Here is a 24,950-nt window from a genome sequence, read left to right as displayed (position 1 = left end):
ATGCTATTCAGCAGATTCGCTGCCAACCCGTTTTCAATACAGAATCGAAGGTGCATTTGCTAGCTTTACAGACAAGCCGCCGCTAGGCGGGTTTCGCATAGATGCGTATGGTTATCTACAATAATAATAATATTTTTTTTAGTCTACGACGCACTTAAAAGGCATCATTGCATTAACACCACGGCAGTGCGCGTGCAAGCGTAGTTGTTGTTTTATTGCATTAAAAGTGTCATACGAATTAAATTTATTCTTCAATCTAAACATAATCTCTTTCGATATTCACATGTTTCATGGTTGTATGAAAAGATCAGAAAAAGTTTAGAAGTACATTTACTATCTTAATACAACTGGTCCATATAAAAATACGAAGCGACAATTAATACAGTACTTCCTTAAATATTTAAGGTGGGAATATGTATTATGGTTTATTTTATTTTTTGATCGCTAAATCATAAAATCAATGCTTGCTTGTTGTGAAATACACTAAAATTTTCACTTGTTTAATAAATGAGCAGAGCATTAAAGTAGGGTATTTTTTATACATCTTATATATATAAAATTCTCGTGTCACAATGTTAGTCTGCATACTCCTCCGAAACGGGTGGACCGATTCTCATGAAATTTTCTGTGCATATCGGGTAAGTCTGAGAATCGGCCAACATCTATTTTTCATATGTACCACGGGCGAAGCCGGGGCGGACCGCTAGTAATTGTATAGATATTATTTACTAGGTATAAAATAAAACAACATAATTATTTTAATAATACTATATATTATTATCATTATAAATAGGTACTCGAACTCACCTCCGCTAGAAACACTGGAGAAAAATATGTGGTTTCATTATAGTATTAAATTACATTATAAACTACTTATCAACATTAAAAACATACCTTATATCTCAAAAATAATAATTTACTCACAAACGTGTAATACATAATAATTGGCAGTTCAAATTATTTACCAAAAATATACGAGACTTGTCCTCACACATTAAAATACTTAGCAGCGCTAAATGCAAATTCATCAGTAACATTATAGCCAATATTATACTAAATTTAACCCTATTGTGTGACTACATTATTATGTAAACCTACCTATCAAACTAGTTGGTCCACAAAAATCACAATATGCGGAATTTAATCGTATCTTTATGGTTTCGTTTTTTTGCTCACATACTTACGAAAAACCTGGAAATTATGCTAACGAGATAAACAAACAATGAAATGATTACTATTTAATATTAACTCTTTCAGCCTTCCATGAAGTGAAATTAAAATTGCCAGCTTTACAGACAAATAGAAGGGGCATTCGTCAAGAATTCATTAGCCAAACAATCCAAAGAAAATATTAGTAGTATAATAGTTGTTCACAATGCTAACACAGATATTTGAGCAAAGCTGAGTCAATGAAATTCATAATTTCTTGAATCTTGATAGAAACGCGTTGCGCGGCGGCAAAGCGTTCAAAGCAAGTTGCGTCAAAAGACATATGTGCCATTTCGTATGTATGGAGTTACGTTTTCATTATGCACACTTAAGAGCATAACTGTTTGAGCTATATTTAATTTTTACCGTTTGGCACAAAGGTTGGGCACATTAGCTAAGGTCAAATAAACTAGGCAGTTCTAGCGGGTTCGCTCGGGCGCGCGGCCGGTGCGGGCGGCTGGTACTTAGCAATCGCGAACATTGGCTTCGGTTCAATTGAGGAAACTGCGTCATATCTGTAAAGTAGGAAAAAACACACACACATGAGCAGGGGCGTGCACAGAGTTTTTGGACAGGGTAGGCAGAAATATTGCAATGATAATAAGTCATAAAAACTAATATTTCATATTGCAGTACTGATATTTGATTGGAGATACATAGTATTTCCGCAAAATAATGGAAAACATATCACGAACATAGGTCATATACTCATATTATCGATAAAATAATTGTCAAAGAAGGTATGATATCCTAACTAGTATTCTATATTGTGTATGTAATTAATGATTAACTTTACCTTTGTGTATTACAAATTCCGGTATAGATCCATTTATAGATCGGCCTTTTTCCTATCACTCTCTGTTTGATAAAAGTTTATTCATAAAACAAAAATAATAATTTTTCGTTAAATTAGGTATGCCTTATTATCTTACAAAATACACTGGTGATATACATAATCTATTTAGTTACTCTCAAAACACTTCACTTGCAAATTGTCGTAGTAAACATTATTAATTTTCTCAAAAAACAAATTTAACCTCAAAGTGAACGTTTGTTATTTCCAAAACAAAACAAACGAATAATGATACTATTTGCAGATGGTCTTTACCGCTACAAAATTGTATACATAAGGTATACATTATCACACTTCTTAAATTGGTCGCATATTCAACTTCAGTTTCGACTTTCGATGTAGTTCCGAATTCGGTTCGAACCTAATTCGTATATCTTCGTAAAAAGACACTGCCTACCTTTGTATGTTTGTGTGCGTGGTTTTATTACATCAGTGTGCCGTGTTTATAGGCACGCACACATATAAAATATGCGTAGACACGCAGAGCACACATATAAAAACTTAGACACGGATAGTTTGTGTCTTTGCCGTCCCGTGACGTACTGGGTCCTGTGGCGGCGCTAGTGCAGCGCATGAATAGTGACTTGAGCCGAGCTGGTGATAGAAATTAGATAATAATGCTACCAAAATACCGATAGATGGATCTAAAATATATTTGAAATATATTTTTATTTCATAACTACATTGCGCAATTAATAAAATTTAATGACGCTGTGAATTTCATTTATGCATATTAAATATTGATCAGAGTTTGGTAAATGGTAGGGTAGGCAGTGTCTTTATGTCTTTATGGAATGCACGCCACTGCACATGAGATATTACTGGGATTTGATTACAATAACGTCAGTAGGTAAATGCTAAAAAAAAGTTTATTTGAAAATTTTGTAAATTTGGTTCGGAATACTATTTTGAACTAGGTATCTGTATCTCAGGTAACAGTTCCTTCTCTTATATTATTTGATATGTAAACAAAATAATTTGTGATTATTTACAATGAAAGAACAATAAATTGATGCCTGTTAGGCCGAACCTGATTTTAAGTCAAGTGTACCTTTATTTTTGCTTTAAAATTATAATTTTAAATAATTTTATTCACGATCAGTCGCTTTATGCGATGAGGTAATATCATGTGTTTTTATGCATTGCAATGATTTACAATCCTCTAGTAAGACGTTATTATTGACTTCTACTCCGTACTAATGTGCCTGATCAATATGTACAGCCAGGGCCGGCGTTAGGGGGGGGGCGAGAGGGGCGATGGCCCAGGGCGACAAATTCTGGGGGGCGCCAAGGTCTGAATTTTAACCTTACACTTGATATTGTTTCCCTCAAGTGGGCGCCACAATATTTTCGCCCGGGGTGTCAGTGGCCCTTACGCCACACCCCGGACACTCCATACAAAATTATCGTTTTGACAGTCACACTGTAGAGACTGCAAATGTGTGTGTTAACGCTTTATGGTTGGCAAATTTTTGACTAGCGTAAAAAAAAAATTCGCGTTTTTCTGATGAAATACATCCGTAAACAGCACAATATCTAACCATTTTCTACGAAAAACGATAATCACAAATCCAAAATAATAAAATTACTTTAAGTCAATTTGATTAATGTTGTCAATCTTCGTTGCGTATCGTCCTTGCAGAAAAACGTGTCCCATTTTAATCACGATCGTGCGGGGTGAGGTAAGTGTTTAATTTTGGCGGGAGGTGGAGAGTGTCCGTTCTGTAGCGTTTAGCTACTATTATGTATTCTGTGGTTACGCCAGCACTGTGTACTACAACACGCACTCACTTGTTGTTCCTGTACTTGTCGGGTATCGCCTGGTGCGGCTGCGCGGCCGCGTGCGCGTGCGAGCGGGCCAGCTCGCGCAGGCACGCGCCCAGCGCACTCAGCGAGTAGCCCGCGCTCGCACACAGCGCCGCCGGCCATGCTGACACGAGAACAAATAATTACATTAATAATTATAATGAATAATTAGAGAAATTAGGCAACTAATGTTCATACTAGAATATTGTACAGAACATTTAGTGGATAAAAATTTAATATTTAAAAAATAATCTAAACAAAGTGGGCAGTGTGGGGTAGAAAAATCTGCTTAAATGTTTCGGGCCGCTTGGGGCTCAATGGGGTAATGACGAAATGAAATCGTACCTCTCATTCTCCTGAAAAAAAAAACACCTAACTCAAAGCAGTGCACTCACCAATATTTGCGCATTGCGGGTGCGGCGCGTTATCCGGTCGTCCCTGTGCGCAGTCCGCGCGCTCGCACAGCAGGCAGTGACGCGCCGTCGCTAGCGCACTCGCCGCTATCACCGACGGCTTGAACTGCAGGTACGGGTCCGCTTCGAGCAGCGACAGCTCCGCTATGTACTGCGGATGTGGATTATTATATGCAAAATCAGACATGTTATGATATGCAGAATTGCCAGTTATCCAGGAAAATATAGTCAATAAAATTGAAAATAGGAATAAAGATTTTATATGTATATGTATTATAGTACTTAAGGGCTTGGTCTAGTAGTGCAAACAAATGCATCCTGTCATCCTATATGTAAATAATACAAATGTACTAAGGGAAAGTTGCTCCACTTAATTTTTAAAAATTAAATCATTCGTATGCATAATTTAATATTCGTAATAAGTACTAAAAATGACAATTTGAAACAATTTTCGTGAAAATTACACCGGGTGATTTTTTTTTTATCAGTACACAAAATTTGCGAATACTTTCTATTGATATCTTCAACTTCATGTTTATATAACTGATCAACTTTTACAAAGAAATTTGGACGAAATATAAAAAAAAATAAGCTTTCCATACAAAATGCATAGCTCTATACATTTTTTTCGACCTAAGTTTCTTAGTGAATGTTGTTCAGTTTAACTAATAAAACGGATAAACAAATTTTCTATATAATAAAAAAAATGTAATGTTTGTGTTACAAAATTATAAAATAGAAAAATACGCAAATGAAAACAAAAGATATTTATTTCTGACTAGCTTCCGCCCGCGACTCCGTCCGCGCGGATGTCGGTCTTCGCGTCTTCTACAGATTTATTATATTATGTATAATATATAGATTTATATTGATAAACCTAATAAATCTTTTGCTAGCATTCTGATGCTTTATCGGTTGCACTGGATTTATCTCTTTTTTTTTCAATCGCTTGAATGATATAGGATGGGTCCTTGATGGGCATCGAATGCTGAAGTCTCGAATCAATCATTTCTGACAGTAGGCAATTTATGTAAAATCTTGATAATGGTTCATCATTTTATTTTGCATAAAAAAGTATGTAACGTACATACTTTTTTATATATTCTATTTTTAACGAATGATTCACTCCAGTCCAAACAGCAAATAAGCAGACTTCTGCTTCTGCAACGTTTAGTTGTCCCTGAATTTGGAAAAAATAGTCATGATTCTTATCTATGAAAAAAGTGTTATTTTTTGCATTGTATTTCAAATATTAAATTTTTTATTTTTAACTGCATCTACCGCATTCATGTCTTTTGCCGGAATTAGACATTTAACTTCTACTAGTCCCATTTTCCCTTTTTGATACGGGAGTGTATAAAGTAAATTTTTTAGATATTATTTCTCGTTATACTTTTAAAAAGTTATTATTGTTATTTTGCTCATTAGGTAAAGTAATTTCGATATCAGTTTTAAGTTTTTTGATACCTGCAATAATAACGTCATAATCGCCTGCACATACTTATCGATTACACCCTGTATACAATCCACCATCCACATTCATAATGTTTTCCTGTCCTCCTCTCCTTTACGCTGTTCACCGATACATTTTAAATGAGTAAATCTGCTACCACTGAAGGATGTTTCATTGTGATCAGCAAATTTTCACCACTGTTGTCGATTATTTGTTATTGTTTGTATATTGGGAATCATCAGTTTTGTTTTTTGCAGATTGGTGATGTACCCTAACAATACGTCGAAAAGGGAAAGCATCAACGAATTATCGTTTTCGTCCTCTTTTTTTATTCTTCGCGTCTCTGTTACTTGTGTTTGTTTAGTTCTCAACACCCACTGAATTTTCTATGTTATTGTGATCTTCCATTACATCTGAGTTTTGATGATGTGATGATAATCCATTCGTTTTAATATTGGTACTTAAAGTTGGTGGACTAAACTAGAAATGGCGGACTAAATTTGTCAGCGCGTCTGTAAGATCAGAATATAAAACCAACATCCTGTATTTAAGTTACAAAATTAATAATCAAACAACATGCCGCTACGTTGAAAATGACTAGAAGAAAAAATTAAAACACCTCGGCATATAATTTTGGAGTAAACAAATCATTTTCCTTGGGGATTTCCCCGGATGAACTTGGGAAGTTCAAGTTCTCAATACAAGTTTATATTATATTTCGTATTTCTCAAACGAAAAATAAACATTTTTGGAACTTCAAGAAAAAATGTTGTGTGGTTTTATGAAACCACGGTAAAAGTGAAACTGTTCGAACGGTTCCGAACACTGCTTTGTGTAGCGCATGTCGCGTGTCGGTCGGCTGCCGAGTAGGTATACCTACCTACTCGGCAGCCGCGATACACGCGACATGCGTTACACAGACCAAAAAGTTTGAGACGATGTAATAAAAGTTTCACTTTAAAAATTATATTATAAGAAAATTTATGAGCCTACTTTAGTTTTAAAGAAATATACATCCCTTTACTGACACTCCGTAAAATAAAGAAATTGTTGCCAATCACCTTTGTAATCTATTTGGTTTCATTAACTTTATGTTCGAAGATAATTTTTTTTCTAGTAGTTACACGCGTATTTTTTTCGTTTATTTTCCATATCGAAATCAAATGTTTAAAAATACGAATATTGGACAAAACTAAGATAAAAATAATCAATTAACAAAAATATTAAATTTAATGAAGTAGAGCAACTTTCACTTCGGTATGAAGGAAAATCGAGCGTAGAGCACACGTCAGAACGCTCCGGCCCAAGTAGCGCGACTAAAGAAATTCGCTAGGATTTTTCCTAATTATATTAAATATTTTTTTAATATTTAAAGAATTATCAAAATTCAAAAAAAATTTTTTTTAAAGGATTAATACTCATTGGTCTTCAACCAACTCGAATAAATTAATGGAAAAAATAACTTTTAGCAGTATTTATCAATAGATTTTGTAAGGCAAAAAATGGGAAATTTAATGAATTTATAACGTTCTAATTAGGAAAATCATAAGTTTTTCGGCAAATGTATTCAGCAGTTTTTAATAACGACTATATAAGGATAATAATGCGCTGATCAGATTGTGTAAATTGTAATCGGTTGCAACGTAGTGAGTGCACAAACTTAGCTCGAAATGTCTTTGGGGGAAAGAGACTTATCTTGAAGGCCTGATTAAGGTAACATAAAGTAACTTTATAAATGTGAAAAAATTCACGCGCATTTCTTATATAACACTAATTGATAAACAAGAAAAAAAAATTCAGTTTATCATTTCATTAGCCGGGAAAAAATTGTCAAATAACTTGTTGAAAACGCAATTTTGCTAGACTGCAGCCTTAAATAAAAAATGTGTGCGTGTACTAGTGTACAAACGTAAGAAGTGAAACTTCTCTAAGACCTTATTTTTCAAAAAATAATTTACTATATGCAACTTTACAGAAATACATCGAATCACGCGTGATAGGGATAAGAAAAAGATGGCGCGTAACGGAAAAATGTCACGCGTAACGAAAAAATGTTACACTAAATTTTTTTCCAACCCCGATAAAGAAGTTTCACTTCAAAAACCAATATATAAACACTTATTTATTATCTAAAATATGATTTCTTGAAGAAATAAATTAATTTATTATAAATTAGAACGACACTCCTTGTGCTAGTACTGGTATCTAAACTTCGCAAAATATAAACTTGATGAATATAACATCTGCACTCTGCACCACTGCTAAGTCATGAATGAACACATAAAATATTTCAGCAGAATACTTTTAGTTTTAAAATAATTTGATATTGAACATGATAACTAGGCAAGCATACAATAGGAACAATTTATTGTAACACTGATTTAAGAAATATCCGAGTATTCTAAAAATTCTTGATATACCTAAGTAATTAGATTATTTTTAAATGGATAGCCTTATGTGTATCTGGGTCAGTTTATTCTTTTAACTGATGTTTTGTAACACACAAGAAAAATGCATTTAGCAACAATAACATCTACACATATTAAGAAGGGTCATAAAAACAAATAACTAATAAGCATAATTCTTATCACAATGACCCAATTAGGAAATTAGATTATAATTACAATGAAGTCATTTCATATAGATGATAATATGTTTTTTACTGTTTATTTTAAAACTTTTACAAATAATACTGCAATATTTAAATATGACAAGTAAGAACAGAATTTAAGGTGATTTGTTACTAGTAATTAATTACCTTTCTGAAGTAAAATAAAAACATCATATTGATGTGCAAACAAACTGTTACTTAGATAGATATAATGTTAGAAGAAGTAATGACAGAGATCTCTGTTTTGCTTATTTTGGATGACATGGGGGGTGGGGCGTCTAGATGATTATTATTTATTACGTTATCATTACTTATTTAAGTTTTTTAGGGGATTCCCGCAAATAATACATATGCGTAGACACTCGCTGTCAATGTCATTGATAACTTAGAATCATGGATTCAGGTTTGGACTGAAGACTGTTAATGTGTTCCGAAAATATTCTTTATGTTAGTTATGTTCTTTATTTCTGATTATATTTTTTTGTCATTTACTCTATGTTTATCAGTTAAAACTTAAACCTAATATTTTCATGAATTTTCCTATTTTAAAAATAACAATATAAAAAAACATTTACATATTACTAAAAATGTTTACGTAAGCATAGGGGGAGGGGGTAAGTGCTTTGCTTACTTTTGATGACAAGGGGGGCGGGGGGGTAAAAAATGGTAAGAAATCTGCTCACGTAATACTTGAACGGCCCCTAAGGTTTTAGACAAAGCAGTCGAAGCCGCGGGCAGAATGCTAGCTAATTTATAAAAAAAAAAATTGGAAGCTCACATACATTTAACCTCCAAAGGTATCTAAAAAGACTTACCGCAGCCAGATGGAAGGTCTTCTTAGAAAGTCCATTTGATATGCAATAATGTGATAGGAAAGACAATGAGGTTGGTGTTGAGAGGTCAAAGGATAAAACTTTCAGTATGAGATGTTCCATACGCAGCACCTCCTTCTTTGTGTAAGTGTCATCAGTGATATAGACAAACTCCGAGACCTCTGGAGGGTACACCTCTTCATATTTCCTGTTAGATAAATTTACTAATAAATAAATAAAAATTATTGCCTTCCAACAGAATGTATGCATTATAACAGAATGTATTTATTTACACATAACTAAAGGGATTCAAGTGATAAATGAAGTATATTATAATTAGGCACAGAACAGATAAGCTATAAAGTCAAACTTATAAATGTAACCTAAATTTTTATTACAATGGCTTCAATTCCAATGCATTTAAATTTCAATCAATTCCAATTCAAGTTATAAAAACATAATTAATTACATATACATCAATAATTTCATAAAACATTATCTTTTTTTACGTATAATTAAAAAAAATGCATTAAGTTAATATTACACTTACGACGCGATATAAGTAGCGGCAGTGCCAACCAGTTGCAGTTTAGTGCGTACCACACTCATATAAGACAGGAATCTGTCAACATAGGACACTGCAAGGTGTAATGTCTCACTCTGCTGGTTGTATTCATCGCACACCTCCACTAACCAGTCAATGAGAATGGACCTCATGACATGAGTGATATCGGGTTGCTTTCGCATGTAGCGAGGATTCGCTCTGTTCTTTACCTGTTGATATTACAAACTTATTTACAAAATGTAGTATTAGTATTGACTTATGAACCAATACTAAAAATTTAGAACTACATAGTAATAATAAATAAAATAAAAAAGCCTTTTATTTCCTTAATAAATTTGGTTTACAAGTTCAAGTATTATTAATATTAGTTGATTTATACAATGAAAAATTAAAAAAACTAGTAATATTAAAATAATTAATTTGAATATTGTGACTGATGTATTACAATGATTTAATACCTCAATCTCCCTCATATAGTCATAGATATCCTGTCTATATTCAGCAACATGGAAGAACATTTCTCTGTCAGTCTGTGCAGTTTTAGTATCATCGTCGGTCTCTTCCAAAAGACTTTCATTTTTTGATATTGACATAGACAGTATACTGGAGTCAACAACTGACATTGGAGATTCAACAACATCTTTCTCAACCTTTTTCTCTTGGCCATCTTTTTTCTCTTGCAAAGGTGGTCTATACAAAAGGTATTCAGATAAGTATATATACAAGAATAGAGACAATTATAACTGCTCACTCTTAATCCCATGGAAACCAGGTTACAAACATAACATGTTTACACTAATTCATGGGTATTATTGAGTGTTGGTACAACTTTGTTACTATGGTAACAAATAAAATACTTAGAAGTTAGAACTTTTATTGAGGTTGTGGAACAGTGTATTTAGACCAAATACCTATGATGTCATCCAAAATCTATGTCTTAACCCATTGACCACCGAGCGCCCCGATCGGGGCGCGACACAATAGATTATCTATTGTGTCTGTGATTCCGGGGACTGATGGATTAATGTAAGGCTATGATGAAAAAACTATGAGACAAACAACATTAACTGTTTTTTATGTATTTAAGATTTTAGAAGTAAATGCACATGACCAAATGATGACCAGTTAAGAAACTTACCCAATTCACTAAACAATGATACTTACACATTTTCAAGAATGTGGTTACTTTTACAAAGAGTGTGAGGTTATACAAAGATAATTTAAGCTGTTCTAAAAGCTTACCACTATGATTAAAGAATATTTTGGAATTGACTAAGAACTATGTGCAGCAAGTACATACCTTATTTGAGGCAGCTCTTTAGGTTTTTCACAATGTTTCTCTGCTTGAGCACAAAGAGCCTTGACATTTTCTGCAGCGTTGATGAAGAAGTTGTCTTTTTTGATCTCTTTGGCAATAAAAGGTTTAAATGTAGGTTCTCTTTTCTTCACTTCTGCTTCAGTTGGTTTATCTTCGTAGACGCTGAAGGCGCGAAATTGAGCCACGGGGGGCACAATATTCTTTTCGTTCTTTATCTGGCGTACTGTCCTATTCTCATCTTGAACTTTGCATGGTCCTTTTGTCATGCCAACCTAATATATGGAAGGAATGAAGAAAAATATGAAACCTATGAGAAAATAAGCTACAATTTTCGATGAACGACTCAACTTACGTGTTTTACGTTGCGGTTCTGGTTGCAGGCGAATTGGCTGAGATCTCCCAGCGCGCGCCTTTGTGTAGCAGCAGCAAGTGCGTCTGCATCTTTTCTTAATCCTAATGAAGAATTTTCTTGATCGTCGTAAATTCTAAAAGATGCCATTGCCCCGCTGTTTCCGTAAACAATAACCGTTGAACTTGATGATACAAAACGCGGGATTCTAATGTGGCGAATGACAGTTTTTGCGGAAATACGTTTGCAACTAGGTACTTATGAATGCATTTTGTTAAAAAGTTGAGTGTAGAAGTTAAAATATTTCCGCAAAAAATTAAAATCACCCTCAAAACGCAGGGAAGCGTCAACGGAAAACAGACATGTTGATAGTTTCAGCTGTTGTAATTTACGTTACTCTGTTAGCTATGATATTTTTAAATTTGAACCAATAGGAAGAAAGCACACTATAGGTGCCATAGAGTGAAGATTTTAATCTTTTTTTAGGCTATTTAAATTATATGGATACTTTACTTTTTAATTTAAGTTAATTTAATTTAATCAAGAACGAGGCTGAGCAACTTTAAAATGGAGAGAAACAGTTTTCCAAAGAAGCTTTAATCTACACTGAACTAGTGCTGTATTGATATGACTAATATAATATGAATAACCAAATAATTTTATACGTGCATATAATAATGGTATGGTTGATTAACCATTGAAAGAAACAACTAAGTAATTTTAGAACGTTAAATTATAAATTTCTTTCAATCGTTATTCAAAAACAAGATTTGTTATAAAGACGATTTTAAATTGTTCTATGTGAATATTTCACAAGTGTATAACCGCAAACATTTTATATCACATAAAATAAAAGATAATAATTATGTTATTCTAAAACTTATTCCAATTAAAAAATATATTAAAAAGTAATAATAAATGGACTTCATCATCATCAAAAAGGCACGTGTTCTCGTGTGGCCAAGGCAGAACAAAATATCTTCGACATCCAACGTCATGTCACAGTTCACACAATGTCACATGTCATTTGTAATTGTCAGTTGCAAATGTAAATAATTGCATTATTTTTGTAAAATTTGCAAATAATTGAATAAATTGCATATTGGTAATTTGCAAATAACCCGCAAATTAGAATGACGGCTCTTTTTGAAATAGCTTAAAATATTATTATATGTATTGTAGTATCTGAAATGGTTATAGTAAAATAAACTTCCCACTTTTATATGAAAGTTTTAGAGACTACGCAAAATGTACTCCGTAAATAAACTGCATATTTATTTCGTTATAATTCTTTGTTTATGTAAAATGTGTTATACTATCAGAGAATATAAGAAAGAAGACATTATTAAGTTAAGGTAAAATAAACAATGCAACCTAAAAACTTAATTATAATGTATATTTTCAAAATCTATTTATATGTGTAAAATCTATGTATCTATATGTGGTGGATATTGTTTTAGGGAGGAAGTCCGTGAGATGTTCCAGCATGCATATGATAGTTATTTAACATATGCCTATCCATATGATGAACTGCGGCCCTTAAGCTGTGACGGAGTAGACACATGGGGCAGCTACTCTCTCACACTTATAGATGCTCTAGATATGCTGGTTATAATGGGAAATTACACTGAGTTCAACAGAGTAGTTGATATTGTTCTACAGAAACAAAACTTTGATACAGATATCAATGTATCTGTATTTGAAACAAATATAAGAATAATAGGTGGCTTGTTGAGTGCTCATCTATTGTCACACAAGTAAGTCAAATCTATACTAATATTATAAAGGTGAAGAGTTTGTTTGTTTGAACGTGCTAATCTCTGGATCTACTAGTCCGATTTGAAAAATTATTTCAGTGTTAGATAGCCCATTTATCGAGGAAGGTTATAGGCTATATAACATCATGCTACGATCAACAGGAGTGGAGCCACGGGGGTGAAACCGCACGGAGCAGCTAGTCTTTAATAAAACTAGATAAATACATATCATATAATAAATCTTTGCAAACATTTTCTACCGAATTTTATAAGATTTCATATTTTCAATTATCAAATTATAATGTTAACCCTTTTCATATGATATGATATGTGTTAGAAGATTCGAAGATTTCATTTAAACAATCAATTTAATTTTTAACCAACTTCAAAAAAAGGAGGAGGTTATCAATTCGGCTGGTATGTTTTTTTTTTTATGTATGTACACCGATTACTCCGAGGTTTCTGAACCGATTTACGTGATTCTTTTTTTGTTCGATGCGGGATGGTGTCGAATTGGTCCCATAAAATTTTTATTCGGATAGGCCCAGTAGTTTTTATTTTATAAGCATTTTTGTCTGTATTTGTAAATGTTGCAAGTGCAAGTTCGAAGTCGGTTGTTTTTAACGCAGTTATCACTTGTAATTATTTTAGATCAGGCATGAAGTTAGAACCAGGCTGGCCCTGCAACGGACCTCTTTTAAGACTGGCTGAAGATGTCGCTCAGCGTCTTATCGCAGCATTTGATACAACAACAGGCATGCCTTATGGAACAATCAATTTGAGATCTGGTGTTCCTCCCGGTGAAACTAGTATTACTTGCACTGCTGGTGTAGGAACATTTATCATAGAATTTGGTACTCTGAGTAGATTGACTGGAGATCCTTTGTATGAAGAGGTGAGTTTTTATATTTGATAACTAAGAAAATATACAGGGTGACTGGTAATTCGACGTGATCCTTCAAAGGGGTTATACTAGAGGTAATTTGCAACAAATTAAGTCCAGCTAACCAGTGGTCAAAAATAGATGGTTATTGAGCTATGACCCTTTTCTTTTTGAGGTAATGCAAGTTTTTTTTTTAAACTGATCGCTCATTCTTTGGCTTTCAAAAAAAAATGAATTGAATGTTAACAGTGTAGTAGTTTTTTCATAATTAATTGTTTTTGGTAAAAAGGCAGAAAATTTTCATATCAAAATCCGTCATAGCTCAACAATAATCCATTTTTACCCTTGGTTAACTGGACTTAATTTGTTGCAAATGACCTCTAGTATAACCCCTTTGAAGGATCACGTCGAATTACCAGTCACCCTGTATACAAGAATAGGATATTTCTATTTTTTAAATACATTAAGAGTGGTTTTACACTATATTCTACACTAGAGGTCCGCCCCGGCTTCGCCCGGGGTACATATTTCGTAATAAAAGGTAGCCTATGTCCTTTCTCGGGTATCAAAATATCTCCATACCAAATTTCATGCAAATTGGTTCAGTAGCTTAGGCGTGATTGAGTAACAGACAGACAGACAGAGTTACTTTCGCATTTATAATATTAGTATGGATTATTGTTTTACACACTAGTCGTTGACTAGTCGGATGTTTATACACAATCGTAACCAATATGTACAGATAACTTCAGATTAGTGTTTGTGTTCATACAAATAAAATTACGATTTTCACGCGAAAATATCTAAAAATACTTTTGTTGTTCTATTTTCTGGTTTTTATTATTTGCTGTTGCATTGTAATTATTTCATATGAAATTCGTCTCTCACTTCACAGGTAGCATATAATGCTTTAAAAGCACTATATCACCATAGATCACCAATTGGTCTCGTGGGCAATCACATAGATGTGATGTCTGGCCGTTGGACTGCACAAGACGCTGGAATAGGGGGAGGTGTGGACTCGTATTTTGAATATCTAGTCAAAGGTTTGTATAAATAATAGAGAAACATAGTCTCTGAAATGTTTCAAATATCTTACTAGTAACAATCATGATTCATTTCATACGGCCTGAAGTCAGACGGATGGACAGACCGACAAATAGACAAACAAGTCATATGAAACAGTCCTGTTTTAGCCTTTCAGTATGGATCTCTAAAGGATATAGGTATGTTTTATGTTCTCTTAACCCAATAATTGCTTATATAATTTTGTATTTTAATCTTTTGCAGGAGCAATATTACTAGAGAGGCCGGAATTAATGTCGATGTTCAATGAGGCGCGCGAAGTAATCGATAAATACTTAAAGAAGGATGACTGGTATGTGTGGGCCACTATGTTGAGGGGACATGTTACATTGCCAGTGTTTCAGTCTCTCGAATCATATTGGCCAGGATTACTCAGTTTGATTGGTGAGAAATTAACAAAAATATTTTTTAACCCTGGTTTTAAAATAAATATATTATTTATTTTTTGTATTCATAATGCATATTCTTTTTTTGAGTAGGAATAAACTTGCCTTATTCTCATAATATAAATGTCATATAAGCAATAATCTCACAATAATTGAAGAGACCTACTACAGTAAATGAGTGTTTATATTCTTTATATTTGGTATTGAAAGATAGGTAGATGTTTTTGTATCATTGGTAGTTTTGCATTTCAAATTATTGAAATACATACAATGCAAGATAAGCTGACTATAGCTATATTTTCCTGTATTTTACTGCTTTTAAGGCGAAAGTGACACAGCCATGCGCATAATCCACAACTACCATGGTGTATGGAAGCAATATGGTTTCACTCCTGAAGTATATAACCTTGGTACAGGAGAAGCTTCAACGTCTCGAGAGAGTTATCCTCTCAGACCAGAGCTAATAGAATCCATCATGTATTTATATAGGGAAACTAGAGATCCAATACTTTTGCAAATGGGCGAAGATATTCTAAGAAGTATACAGCATAGTGCAAGGACGCCGTGTGGTTATGCGACGGTAAGTGAAATAATTGGTGATTGTACAATGGTGAAGGTGTTAAAGACTTAAATAAAAATTTTGTGGGTTCGATTCTAGATTATTGACTACTCTGAAAAGTGATATTATTTTGGTCTTAATTGAAATAAATGAAATTCAATGAAAAATAAAAAAGAATAAATATTAGACTACAAGCCCGCATAGGACAAAAATATGGGTCAAATGAACCACCAGGGGACATATCTAGATCGATAGCAGAGCAAAAAATAATAAGATTCATCACTATGCCGTCACTTGTAAGCTGTCCAACTGAGTGCAGATGAGAATTGAAAAGTACAGGTAGACTCGGTAAATTTTGGTCATATATTTTTGTACGGCATTCTTAACCATCGATAGATCCATTAAAAATAATAAGAAACCGCTCAGTGCCGTACAAAAATGGTGGTCCACCAAGTCGGAATTTTTATTTAATTTCCGAGAGTTACCGGGGGTAAATTTGGTCATTTGACCATGTACGGCATCTGTGTCATACTATTGCTATACTGCTTTTAATCCATTATTCCGCAACGCCGTACAAAAATCATGGGGACAAGGGGAAAAAATCGAGAGATGCAATCCCCTCTCTTTCCCCACTCCACGGGGTCATTTGACTAAGTACGGCTTCGGTTCCAAAACATTATCTAGCACTCAAAAGTACTATTAAAAGCAATGCCGTCAAAAAATAATTGTTCTTTTAAATGTATACCAATAATCATCTTAATTTCATCGAATTCTTGATATAAAGAGCTGTAAGGTCATTTGACCCTGTACGGGAACTTTTTTTATAACATGATATTGTAAAATTCAATTGTTGTATAGTATTGCCGTTCAAAAGAAACCGTTCTAAAAAAAGTTATAGAGAAATGCAAAACCAGAAATTTTGTTAAAGTTTAAACATCGTAGATTAATGAAATATAATAGTTTTCTACACTTTATCCGTTGTTTTAAATAGTATTAACATAAATAAATTAGGAAAAAACGATGCCGTACATTTTTGTGCAGACCACATCTTTTAGGCTGATGAAAGCGACGAAAGCTACAATTTTAAGGGTGCTTTATCTCACAAAATCTAATGTGGCGCCCTCTAGCGGACAAAACATACAGAGTAAAAAAATAAAGTTAAGATAAATATGCAGTATTTGGTATCATTTGAAAGCGCTTTACTTGTACATTTTGAATATGTATATATTACTAGCATTTGCTTGTGACTTTACCTGTATTCATGGACTGATTGCATATAATTCACATCTTTTCGTTCATAGCTTTTTTATTAGTTCATCAATTTAACGGAGTCCATTCCACCTGACTCCGACTTTCCAAGGTGATAATTAACCACCTCGAGCTTCTTAATATTAATGTATATTTATATTTTATTATAAAAATATAAAGCAAACATTTCGTTATATGGATTTTTTTCTTTTTCAGATTTTTCCCCTTTGAACCAACGAAAATGTACGGCACATGAAAAAATATTATCTATGCATAAAATACTTTAAAAATAAATTTATTTCGTGTTGTGTCAAATGACCCCCTGGAGTGGGGAAAGAGAGGGGATTATAACTCTCGATTTTTTCCCCTTGTCCCCATGATTTTTGTACGGCGTTGCGGAATAATGGATTAAAAGCAGTATAGCAATAGTATGACACAGATGCCGTACATGGTCAAATGACCAAATTTACCCCCGGTAACTCTCGGAAATTAAATAAAAATTCCGACTTGGTGGACCACCATTTTTGTACGGCACTGAGCGGTTTCTTATTATTTTTAATGGATCTATCGATGGTTAAGAATGCCGTACAAAAATATATGACCAAAATTTACCGAGTCTACCTGTACTTTTCAATTCTCATCTGCGCTCAGTTGGACAGCTTACAAGTGACGGCATAGTGATGAATCTTATTATTTTTTGCTCTGCTATCGTTCTAGATATGTCCCCTGGTGGTTCATTTGACCCATATTTTTGTCCTATGCGGGCTTGTAGTCTATATGATCAAATAATTAAAATCAAATTCATTTATTAATTGTAATAATTCAAGTATTAATAACATCTAAAAATGTTCAAATACATGTATTAGTTTATGTACTCTTAATTTTTATTGAAGTCATTAATTTTATAAGTATAATTCCTTCCAAAGCTGTTATTTAACTTATTGATTTCAGATAAAAGACGTCCGCGACCATCGCAAAGAGGACAGAATGGAATCTTTTTTCCTCGCAGAAACAACCAAATATTTGTATCTACTCTTTGATCCAGATAACTTTATTCACAATCCTGGTGTTCATGGCACTGTAATAAACACTCCTAATGGAGAATGTATAGTTGATGTTGGGGGATATATATTTAATACTGAAGCCCATCCTATTGATCCAACTATGCTGTATTGTTGCCACGAAGCAAGGCAAGGGTAAGCTTTGATAATTTTAGTTTTGATTTTAATTGATAAGTGTTGGTAGATTTTTAGGAAATAGTTTAGTAAGATTCAAGATTCGACTTTCTTGCCTGGTTACAATAAAATGGTTTTAATATTGCTTACAGAATAAATATAAGCGAAGTACATAGAATATATCAAATTCTAGAAGAGGAAGATAATATACAGTTTATGACAATGATAGATGCGTCGACAAATAACAGTAGTAATCAAGAAATTAAATCTGAAATCCCGCTAGAAACAAATAAAGACGATATTCTTGAATCTGAGGAAATAAAATATAATGTAGACAGTAATGTTAATAAAGATCAAAATCATGTTTCCATTAAAACAGAAACAAGAACCGGTTACGTCAATATAGACGGAACGGAAAGAGAAAAAACAAAGAACGAGTCATCATTCAGTGATGTTTTAAAGGAACGGATTAATAGTTTTTACAATAACACTAGTAATATCGAAGATGAAAATGAAAAATCGGACACAAGTCAATCAGAAAGTAATGATACAACAGATAAAGTTGAAGTTGACGACATTATTACACCAGAACCAGCTCAGGAAGATAAATTAGAGTTACCGAGTACGGCAAGAGCAAAAGAAGCTATGAAGTTGTTGCCAAAGGTTTTACAGGATTTCCTTAACAGTGAATGGAAGACCAAACCCAAATGTGAACCGCAACATATGCTCGAACGTATAAGGAGAGAAAAGAGATACCCAGACCATCCTGATGGTGACAAATATAAACTTTTGTTAACTCCTGCGCCATCTTTCTTGCAACGAATATCTTTAGCGGGAGAATTTTTAAATAAAAAGCAATTGGAAGTATAGGTGTATGAATTTATAATCTAGTTACAAATCTTAATTTAATTTATTTCTATCATTGAATATACTATAGAACGTATTACGTGTGGTATTACGATAAAAAAATATTTTTTCTATTAATTTATTTTATCAAGTTAAATCAAATTTAAAATTTGTTAAAGTACATACGTAGATTTTTTATTATAATTGCATTATGTTTTTGCCTATTGAGTAAGAGTACAAGATTTAATTTATGTATATTTTGCATACCTTTGATTCCATTAGTAAGATATAATAGACTACAAGCCCGCATAGGACAAAAATATGGGTCAAATGAACCACCAGGGGACATATCTAGAACGATAGCAGAGCAAAAAATAATAAGATTCATCACTATGCCGTCACTTGTAAGCTGTCCAACTGAGTGCAGATGAGAATTGAAAAGTACAGGTAGACTCGGTAAATTTTGGTCATATATTTTTGTACGGCATTCTTAACCATCGATAGATCCATTAAAAATAATAAGAAACCGCTCAGTGCCGTACAAAAATGGTGGTCCACCAAGTCGGAATTTTTATTTAATTTCTGAGAGTTACCGGGGGTAAATTTGGTCATTTGACCATGTACGGCATCTGTGTCATACTATTGCTATACTGCTTTTAATCCATTATTCCGCAACGCCGTACAAAAATCATGGGGACAAGGGGAAAAAATCGAGAGTTGCAATCCCCTCTCTTTCCCCACTCCAGGGGGTCATTTGACTAAGTACGGCTTCGGTTCCAAAACATTATCTAGCACTCAAAAGTACTATTAAAAGCAATGCCGTCAAAAAATAATTGTTCTTTTAAATGTATACCAATAATCATCTTAATTTCATCAAATTCTTGATATAAAGAGCTGTAAGGTCATTTGACCCTGTACGGGAACTTTTTTTTTAACATGATATTGTAAAATTCAATTGTTGTGTAGTATTGCCGTTCAAAAGAAACCGTTCTAAAAAAAGTTATAGAGAAATGCAAAACCAGAAATTTTGATAAAGTTCAAATATCGTAGGTTAATGAAATATAATAGTTTTCTACACTTTATCCGTTGTTTTAAATAGTATTAACATAGATAAATTAGGAAAAAACGATGCCGTACATTTTTGTGCAGACCACATCTTTTAGGCTGATGAAAGCGACGAAAGCTACAATTTTAAGGGTGCTTTATGGCCATTTGATACAGTACGGCATTAACATATTTTTACCCAACTACGGCAAAGCAAAAGGAGGGTTATGGTTGTTTACAGGTCATGTATGTATGTTCATCTATTCCCTCGTAACTTCTAAACTACTTATCAGAATTCGACAAATGACATATCATTCGTCGCGTCTGAATTGTTCACTGGATAACCAGCGACCAGCTAGCTAAAGGTTATATGGGGTTTCACAAAATCTAATGTGGCGCCCTCTAGCGGACAAAACATACAGAGTAAAAAAATAAAGTTAAGATAAATATGCAGTGTTTGGTATCATTTGAAAGCGCTTTACATGTACATTTTGAATATGTATATATTACTAGCATTTGCTTGTGACTTTACCTGTATTCATGGACTGATTGCATATAATTCACATCTTTTCGTTCATAGCTTTTTTATTAGTTCATCAATTTAACGGAGTCCATTCCACCTGACTCCGACTTTCCAAGGTGATAATTAACCACCTCGAGCTTCTTAATATTAATGTATATTTATATTTTATTATAAAAATATAAAGCAAACATTTCGTTATATGGATTTTTTTCTTTTTCAGATTTTTCCCCTTTGAACCAACGAAAATGTACGGCACATGAAAAAATATTATCTATGCATAAAATACTTTAAAAATAAATTTATTTCGTGTTGTGTCAAATGACCCCCTGGAGTGGGGAAAGAGAGGGGATTACAACTCTCGATTTTTTCCCCTTGTCCCCATGATTTTTGTACGGCGTTGCGGAATAATGGATTAAAAGCAGTATAGCAATAGTATGACACAGATGCCGTACATGGTCAAATGACCAAATTTACCCCCGGTAACTCTCGGAAATTAAATAAAAATTCCGACTTGGTGGACCACCATTTTTGTACGGCACTGAGCGGTTTCTTATTATTTTTAATGGATCTATCGATGGTTAAGAATGCCGTACAAAAATATATGACCAAAATTTACCGAGTCTACCTGTACTTTTCAATTCTCATCTGCACTCAGTTGGACAGCTTACAAGTGACGGCATAGTGATGAATCTTATTATTTTTTGCTCTGCTATCGTTCTAGATATGTTCCCTGGTGGTTCATTTGACCCATATTTTTGTCCTATGCGGGCTTGTTAAGCATTTTAATTTTCTGGGTTTGTTAAGTTTGAAATAAAAGACTGAATATGAATATGCATTTTATTTTCTCTATATTCACAATAAATCTTCTTTACAATTGTCATTGACGCACACAAAATGATAGATGCATTATAGATGTCAAATTATTAGTGTATAAATAAAAAAAATTATAGTGATGTAAATCGAAATACAAGTTTTCGCGTAAAAATGTCCTCTTTCCTTCGATCGATGAGCCCGCCGAAGGATCCCGTGGTGGGCGAGAGAGGCAAATACGCAGCATGCTCGGTGCTTAACCACATGCGCGTATTATCATGACCGATTTGAAAACAACTGCATCTGAAGAAAATACTTTGTCTGCAAAAGGATACAAATTACTCAAATTCGTCGGTGAAGGTGCTTACGCTAAGGTGGTCCCACATATCATTCATATAGCAATACATTATTCATTTTTCATGCTAAGTACTATTTGTTTATCCACAGGTTTATTTAACCGATTATTCAACAAAAGAATCTTCGAATAAAATTACACTCGCATGTAAAATAATAGAAACATCAAAGGCTCCAAAAGATTTCGTCGTTAAGTTTCTACCTCGCGAAATCGACGTTCTCATACGCTTGAACCACCCACACCTAATTCATATACATAGTATATTTCAACGAAAAACTAAATATTACATCTTTATGAGATACAGTGAAAACGGGGATCTTCTCGGTTACATTTTAAAAAACGGCTGCGTCTCTGAAAATCAGTCGAGAGTGTGGTTTCGTCAATTAGCATTGGCTCTACAGTATTTACACGAGTTGGAGATTACTCACCGTGATATTAAATGTGAAAATGTGTTGTTGACAGCGAATTATAACGTGAAACTTTCAGACTTTGGCTTTTCAAGGTCTTGTGTGGATGAAGAGGATCAACCTATTTTGAGTGAAACATATTGTGGTTCTATGTCATATGCGGCGCCCGAGATTTTGAGAGGAAAACCGTACTTGCCGAAGCCTACTGATTTGTGGTCTCTTGGTGTTGTCCTATTTGTTATGCTTAATAAATCTATGCCGTTTGATGACACGCGAATGCGAAAACTTTACGAACAGCAGATGGGAAAAAAGTATAGGTTTCGATCTAGAGTTGCGAGTGTTCTGTCATTGGAGTGCAAATCTGTCGTTAAGCATTTAATGGAACCTGACCCTGGTTTGCGACATACTGCAGAGCAAGTGCTAGGTTCCGAGTGGATTGCTATGGACAGCAGACTTACAAGTAATCAATTTTATACAATTTTGTTAATGCGAGCCATGTGTACGAATGAACTAAAATCCGTTTATCCGTTTTTAAGCTTTAAACGCTGTGGAAGCAGCTGCGTTACAAAGAGCTAAAGAGGAGCGTCGAAGATTATCGGATTCTCATCGCAATCCACCTAAAAGACAAGGAGACATTTTGAGTCGAGAAACTAAAGAATCGTTTAGAGTAAATAAATTTTAAATAATAATTAAAATATATTTCGTTGTTGAACATAAATATATTCTTTAAAAATATTTTTTTCTTCAGGTCAGTGAAATGATAAAGTCTCTCGCTAATTTAACGGCTAGACAGAAAAAACCTGAATAAATGGAGGGAAAAGTTAATAAGGTATACAATCGCTTTTAACCTTATTTTATTATGAAAGTTAGTATAAAATCAATTCATTAGGCAAAACTGCTGTATGGTAAGCCATTATTGATACAATAATACAATGATAACAGGTATCAATTGAAGACGATTTGAAATTAACGGGTTCTGAACAATTAACACTTGCGACGCGTGGGTACAAAATGATAAAAAAAATAAACGAGGGTTCATATGCAAAGGTAACGCAACATGTTAATTAGAAATATTTCGGTCAAAATGTACCTGAATATTTCAAATTATGTGTCTATTTTTTACATAGGTATATCTAGCCGAATACAGAAATGCAAATAAAAATGATAGATTATCGGTCCTTGCTTGTAAAGTAATCGATACGAATACAGCTCCGAAGGATTTTGTTAAAAAGTTTCTACCACGGGAAATTGAAATGTTGATAAAACTCAATCATCCTCATCTAGTGCACACTCACAGTATATTTCAAAGACGGTACAAGTATTTTATATTTATGCGGTATATGGAACACGGAGATCTCTTAGAGCATATATTACAAAAGGGAGCTGTACAAGAAGACCAAGCAAGAATTTGGACGAGACAACTAGCTCTAGCCATTCAGTACATGCACGAATTAGAAATAGCACATCGTGATATCAAATGCGAAAATGTCCTTTTGACTGCTAATCAGAATGCCAAGTTATCTGATTTTGGATTCGCTCGAATGTGTGTAGATAAGAGATACAAGGACATTCCGAGTGAAACATTCTGCGGATCCCTATCATATACGGCACCAGAAATTTTGCAAGGGTCTCCATATTATCCGAAACCTACAGATGTGTGGTCGTTAGGTATTGTCCTTTATGTTATGTTGAATAGAGCCATGCCGTTTGAAGATAAACACATAAAACAGTTATATCAAGCTCAGATCAATAGAAATTGGAGGTTTCGTTCTCGCTACAATGAAACACTGTCTGAAAATTGTAAACGTCTTGTTCATTTAATGTTAGAGCCAAATCACAGAAACAGGATAAAAGTAAACGATGTTATAAACGGCGAATGGATTGCTATGGACTCAAGATTACTAGGTAAATTTAGTTATGAAAAAAATTGTCGTCCTATTTGTCTTATACCATGTTATATTTGATATATTTTTTAGAATGGACGCCACAGGAAACTTTGGCGTATAAAAAAGCTCGAGAGGAAAGAATTCTCAGCCTGCAAAAAGTTGAAGTAACTGAACCAAGTCCAACCAAGTCGGAGAAGGATCCCTGTCTTCCAGATCAATCTATTGTTAAACCGACCTTCGATTTGGATGAATCAACATCATCATGATGATTAAGTATTTATGTAATACACACACAAACCAGAAAGATACCTCGTCTTTTGATTTTTTTATTATTTTTGTTATACAGTGGTTATAAAATTTTTAAAAGTTACTATGTTGTCGAATAAATTACTCCTTATTATAAAATATAGAAATATAAATTAGACAGTTTACGTGTCACTAATAGATGACAATTGATGTCTGTAACAACGATTTCAATCATGTAGCAATATCAAAAGATCTTTTATCTTTCTTCCCTAAAAATAGCCCAATATTTGATAAATATGTTGAGTAAGGTAAAAATAAAGTAATTATGCGCACGCGACATGCAATAGTCA

At 33.6% G+C, this 24,950-nt stretch overlaps 4 protein-coding genes across 4 annotated transcripts; 3 read left to right on the top strand and 1 right to left on the bottom strand.

Annotated features, from left to right (window-relative positions):
- Positions 1-753: 753 nt before the first annotated feature.
- Positions 754-11,765, bottom strand: CycA (cyclin A). Its single transcript, XM_089704151.1, has 8 exons — positions 11,393-11,765; positions 11,023-11,312; positions 10,181-10,412; positions 9,708-9,931; positions 9,161-9,365; positions 4,264-4,432; positions 3,854-3,992; positions 754-1,724 (listed from the first exon to the last, which is right to left on the bottom strand). The coding sequence occupies exons 1-8, from the start codon at positions 11,537-11,539 to the stop codon at positions 1,619-1,621; spliced, it is 1,512 nt and encodes a 503-aa protein (XP_089560277.1). The 5' UTR covers positions 11,540-11,765; the 3' UTR covers positions 754-1,618.
- A 658-nt stretch (positions 11,766-12,423) lies between these two features.
- On the top strand, positions 12,424-19,615 carry Edem1 (ER degradation-enhancing alpha-mannosidase-like protein 2). Its single transcript, XM_089703810.1, has 8 exons — positions 12,424-12,744; positions 12,850-13,146; positions 13,798-14,041; positions 14,925-15,075; positions 15,320-15,499; positions 15,825-16,081; positions 18,260-18,504; positions 18,636-19,615. Exons 1-8 carry the CDS (start codon positions 12,638-12,640, stop codon positions 19,351-19,353), a joined length of 2,199 nt encoding a protein of 732 aa, XP_089559936.1. The 5' UTR covers positions 12,424-12,637; the 3' UTR covers positions 19,354-19,615.
- Positions 19,616-21,727: 2,112 nt separating this feature from the next.
- Positions 21,728-23,296, top strand: LOC149482130 (testis-specific serine/threonine-protein kinase 3-like). The gene is made up of 4 exons (XM_089704197.1): positions 21,728-22,080; positions 22,154-22,928; positions 23,005-23,135; positions 23,217-23,296. Exons 1-4 carry the CDS (start codon positions 21,985-21,987, stop codon positions 23,274-23,276), a joined length of 1,062 nt encoding a protein of 353 aa, XP_089560323.1. The 5' UTR covers positions 21,728-21,984; the 3' UTR covers positions 23,277-23,296.
- On the top strand, positions 23,231-24,648 carry LOC149482129 (testis-specific serine/threonine-protein kinase 6-like). The gene is made up of 4 exons (XM_089704168.1): positions 23,231-23,297; positions 23,411-23,515; positions 23,596-24,373; positions 24,445-24,648. The coding sequence occupies exons 1-4, from the start codon at positions 23,277-23,279 to the stop codon at positions 24,618-24,620; spliced, it is 1,080 nt and encodes a 359-aa protein (XP_089560294.1). The 5' UTR covers positions 23,231-23,276; the 3' UTR covers positions 24,621-24,648.
- The last annotated feature ends 302 nt before the right edge of the window (positions 24,649-24,950 follow it).

The sequence above is a fragment of the Colias philodice genome, chromosome 15 (assembly GCF_061535455.1).
Source record: "Colias philodice isolate Cphi_HAF_F1 chromosome 15, ilColPhil1 Martin Lab GWU primary, whole genome shotgun sequence".
Lineage (NCBI taxonomy): Eukaryota > Metazoa > Arthropoda > Insecta > Lepidoptera > Pieridae > Colias > Colias philodice.
The sequence above is the reverse complement of the archived record's forward strand: the minus strand, read 5'-3'. Positions and strand labels throughout refer to the sequence as shown.

Coding starts and splice junctions, on each gene's coding strand:
- LOC149482129 (XM_089704168.1), top strand. CDS start 23,277: ATGGAGGGAAAAGTTAATAAG. Junction 23,298..23,410: donor TGGAGGGAAAAGTTAATAAG/GTATACAATCGC, acceptor CAATGATAACAG/GTATCAATTGAAGACGATTT. Junction 24,374..24,444: donor TATGGACTCAAGATTACTAG/GTAAATTTAGTT, acceptor TATATTTTTTAG/AATGGACGCCACAGGAAACT.
- LOC149482130 (XM_089704197.1), top strand. CDS start 21,985: ATGACCGATTTGAAAACAACTGCATCTGAAGAAAATACTTTGTCTGCA. Junction 22,929..23,004: donor TATGGACAGCAGACTTACAA/GTAATCAATTTT, acceptor TCCGTTTTTAAG/CTTTAAACGCTGTGGAAGCA. Junction 23,136..23,216: donor AAACTAAAGAATCGTTTAGA/GTAAATAAATTT, acceptor TTTTTTCTTCAG/GTCAGTGAAATGATAAAGTC.
- Edem1 (XM_089703810.1), top strand. CDS start 12,638: ATGTACTCCGTAAATAAACTGCATATTTATTTCGTTATAATTCTTTGT. Junction 14,042..14,924: donor GAGATCCTTTGTATGAAGAG/GTGAGTTTTTAT, acceptor CTCACTTCACAG/GTAGCATATAATGCTTTAAA. Junction 18,505..18,635: donor TGCCACGAAGCAAGGCAAGG/GTAAGCTTTGAT, acceptor TATTGCTTACAG/AATAAATATAAGCGAAGTAC.
- CycA (XM_089704151.1), bottom strand. CDS start 11,539: ATGGCATCTTTTAGAATTTACGACGATCAAGAAAATTCTTCATTAGGA. Junction 9,932..10,180: donor ACTATATGAGGGAGATTGAG/GTATTAAATCAT, acceptor TAATATCAACAG/GTAAAGAACAGAGCGAATCC. Junction 9,366..9,707: donor GCCGCTACTTATATCGCGTC/GTAAGTGTAATA, acceptor TTTATCTAACAG/GAAATATGAAGAGGTGTACC.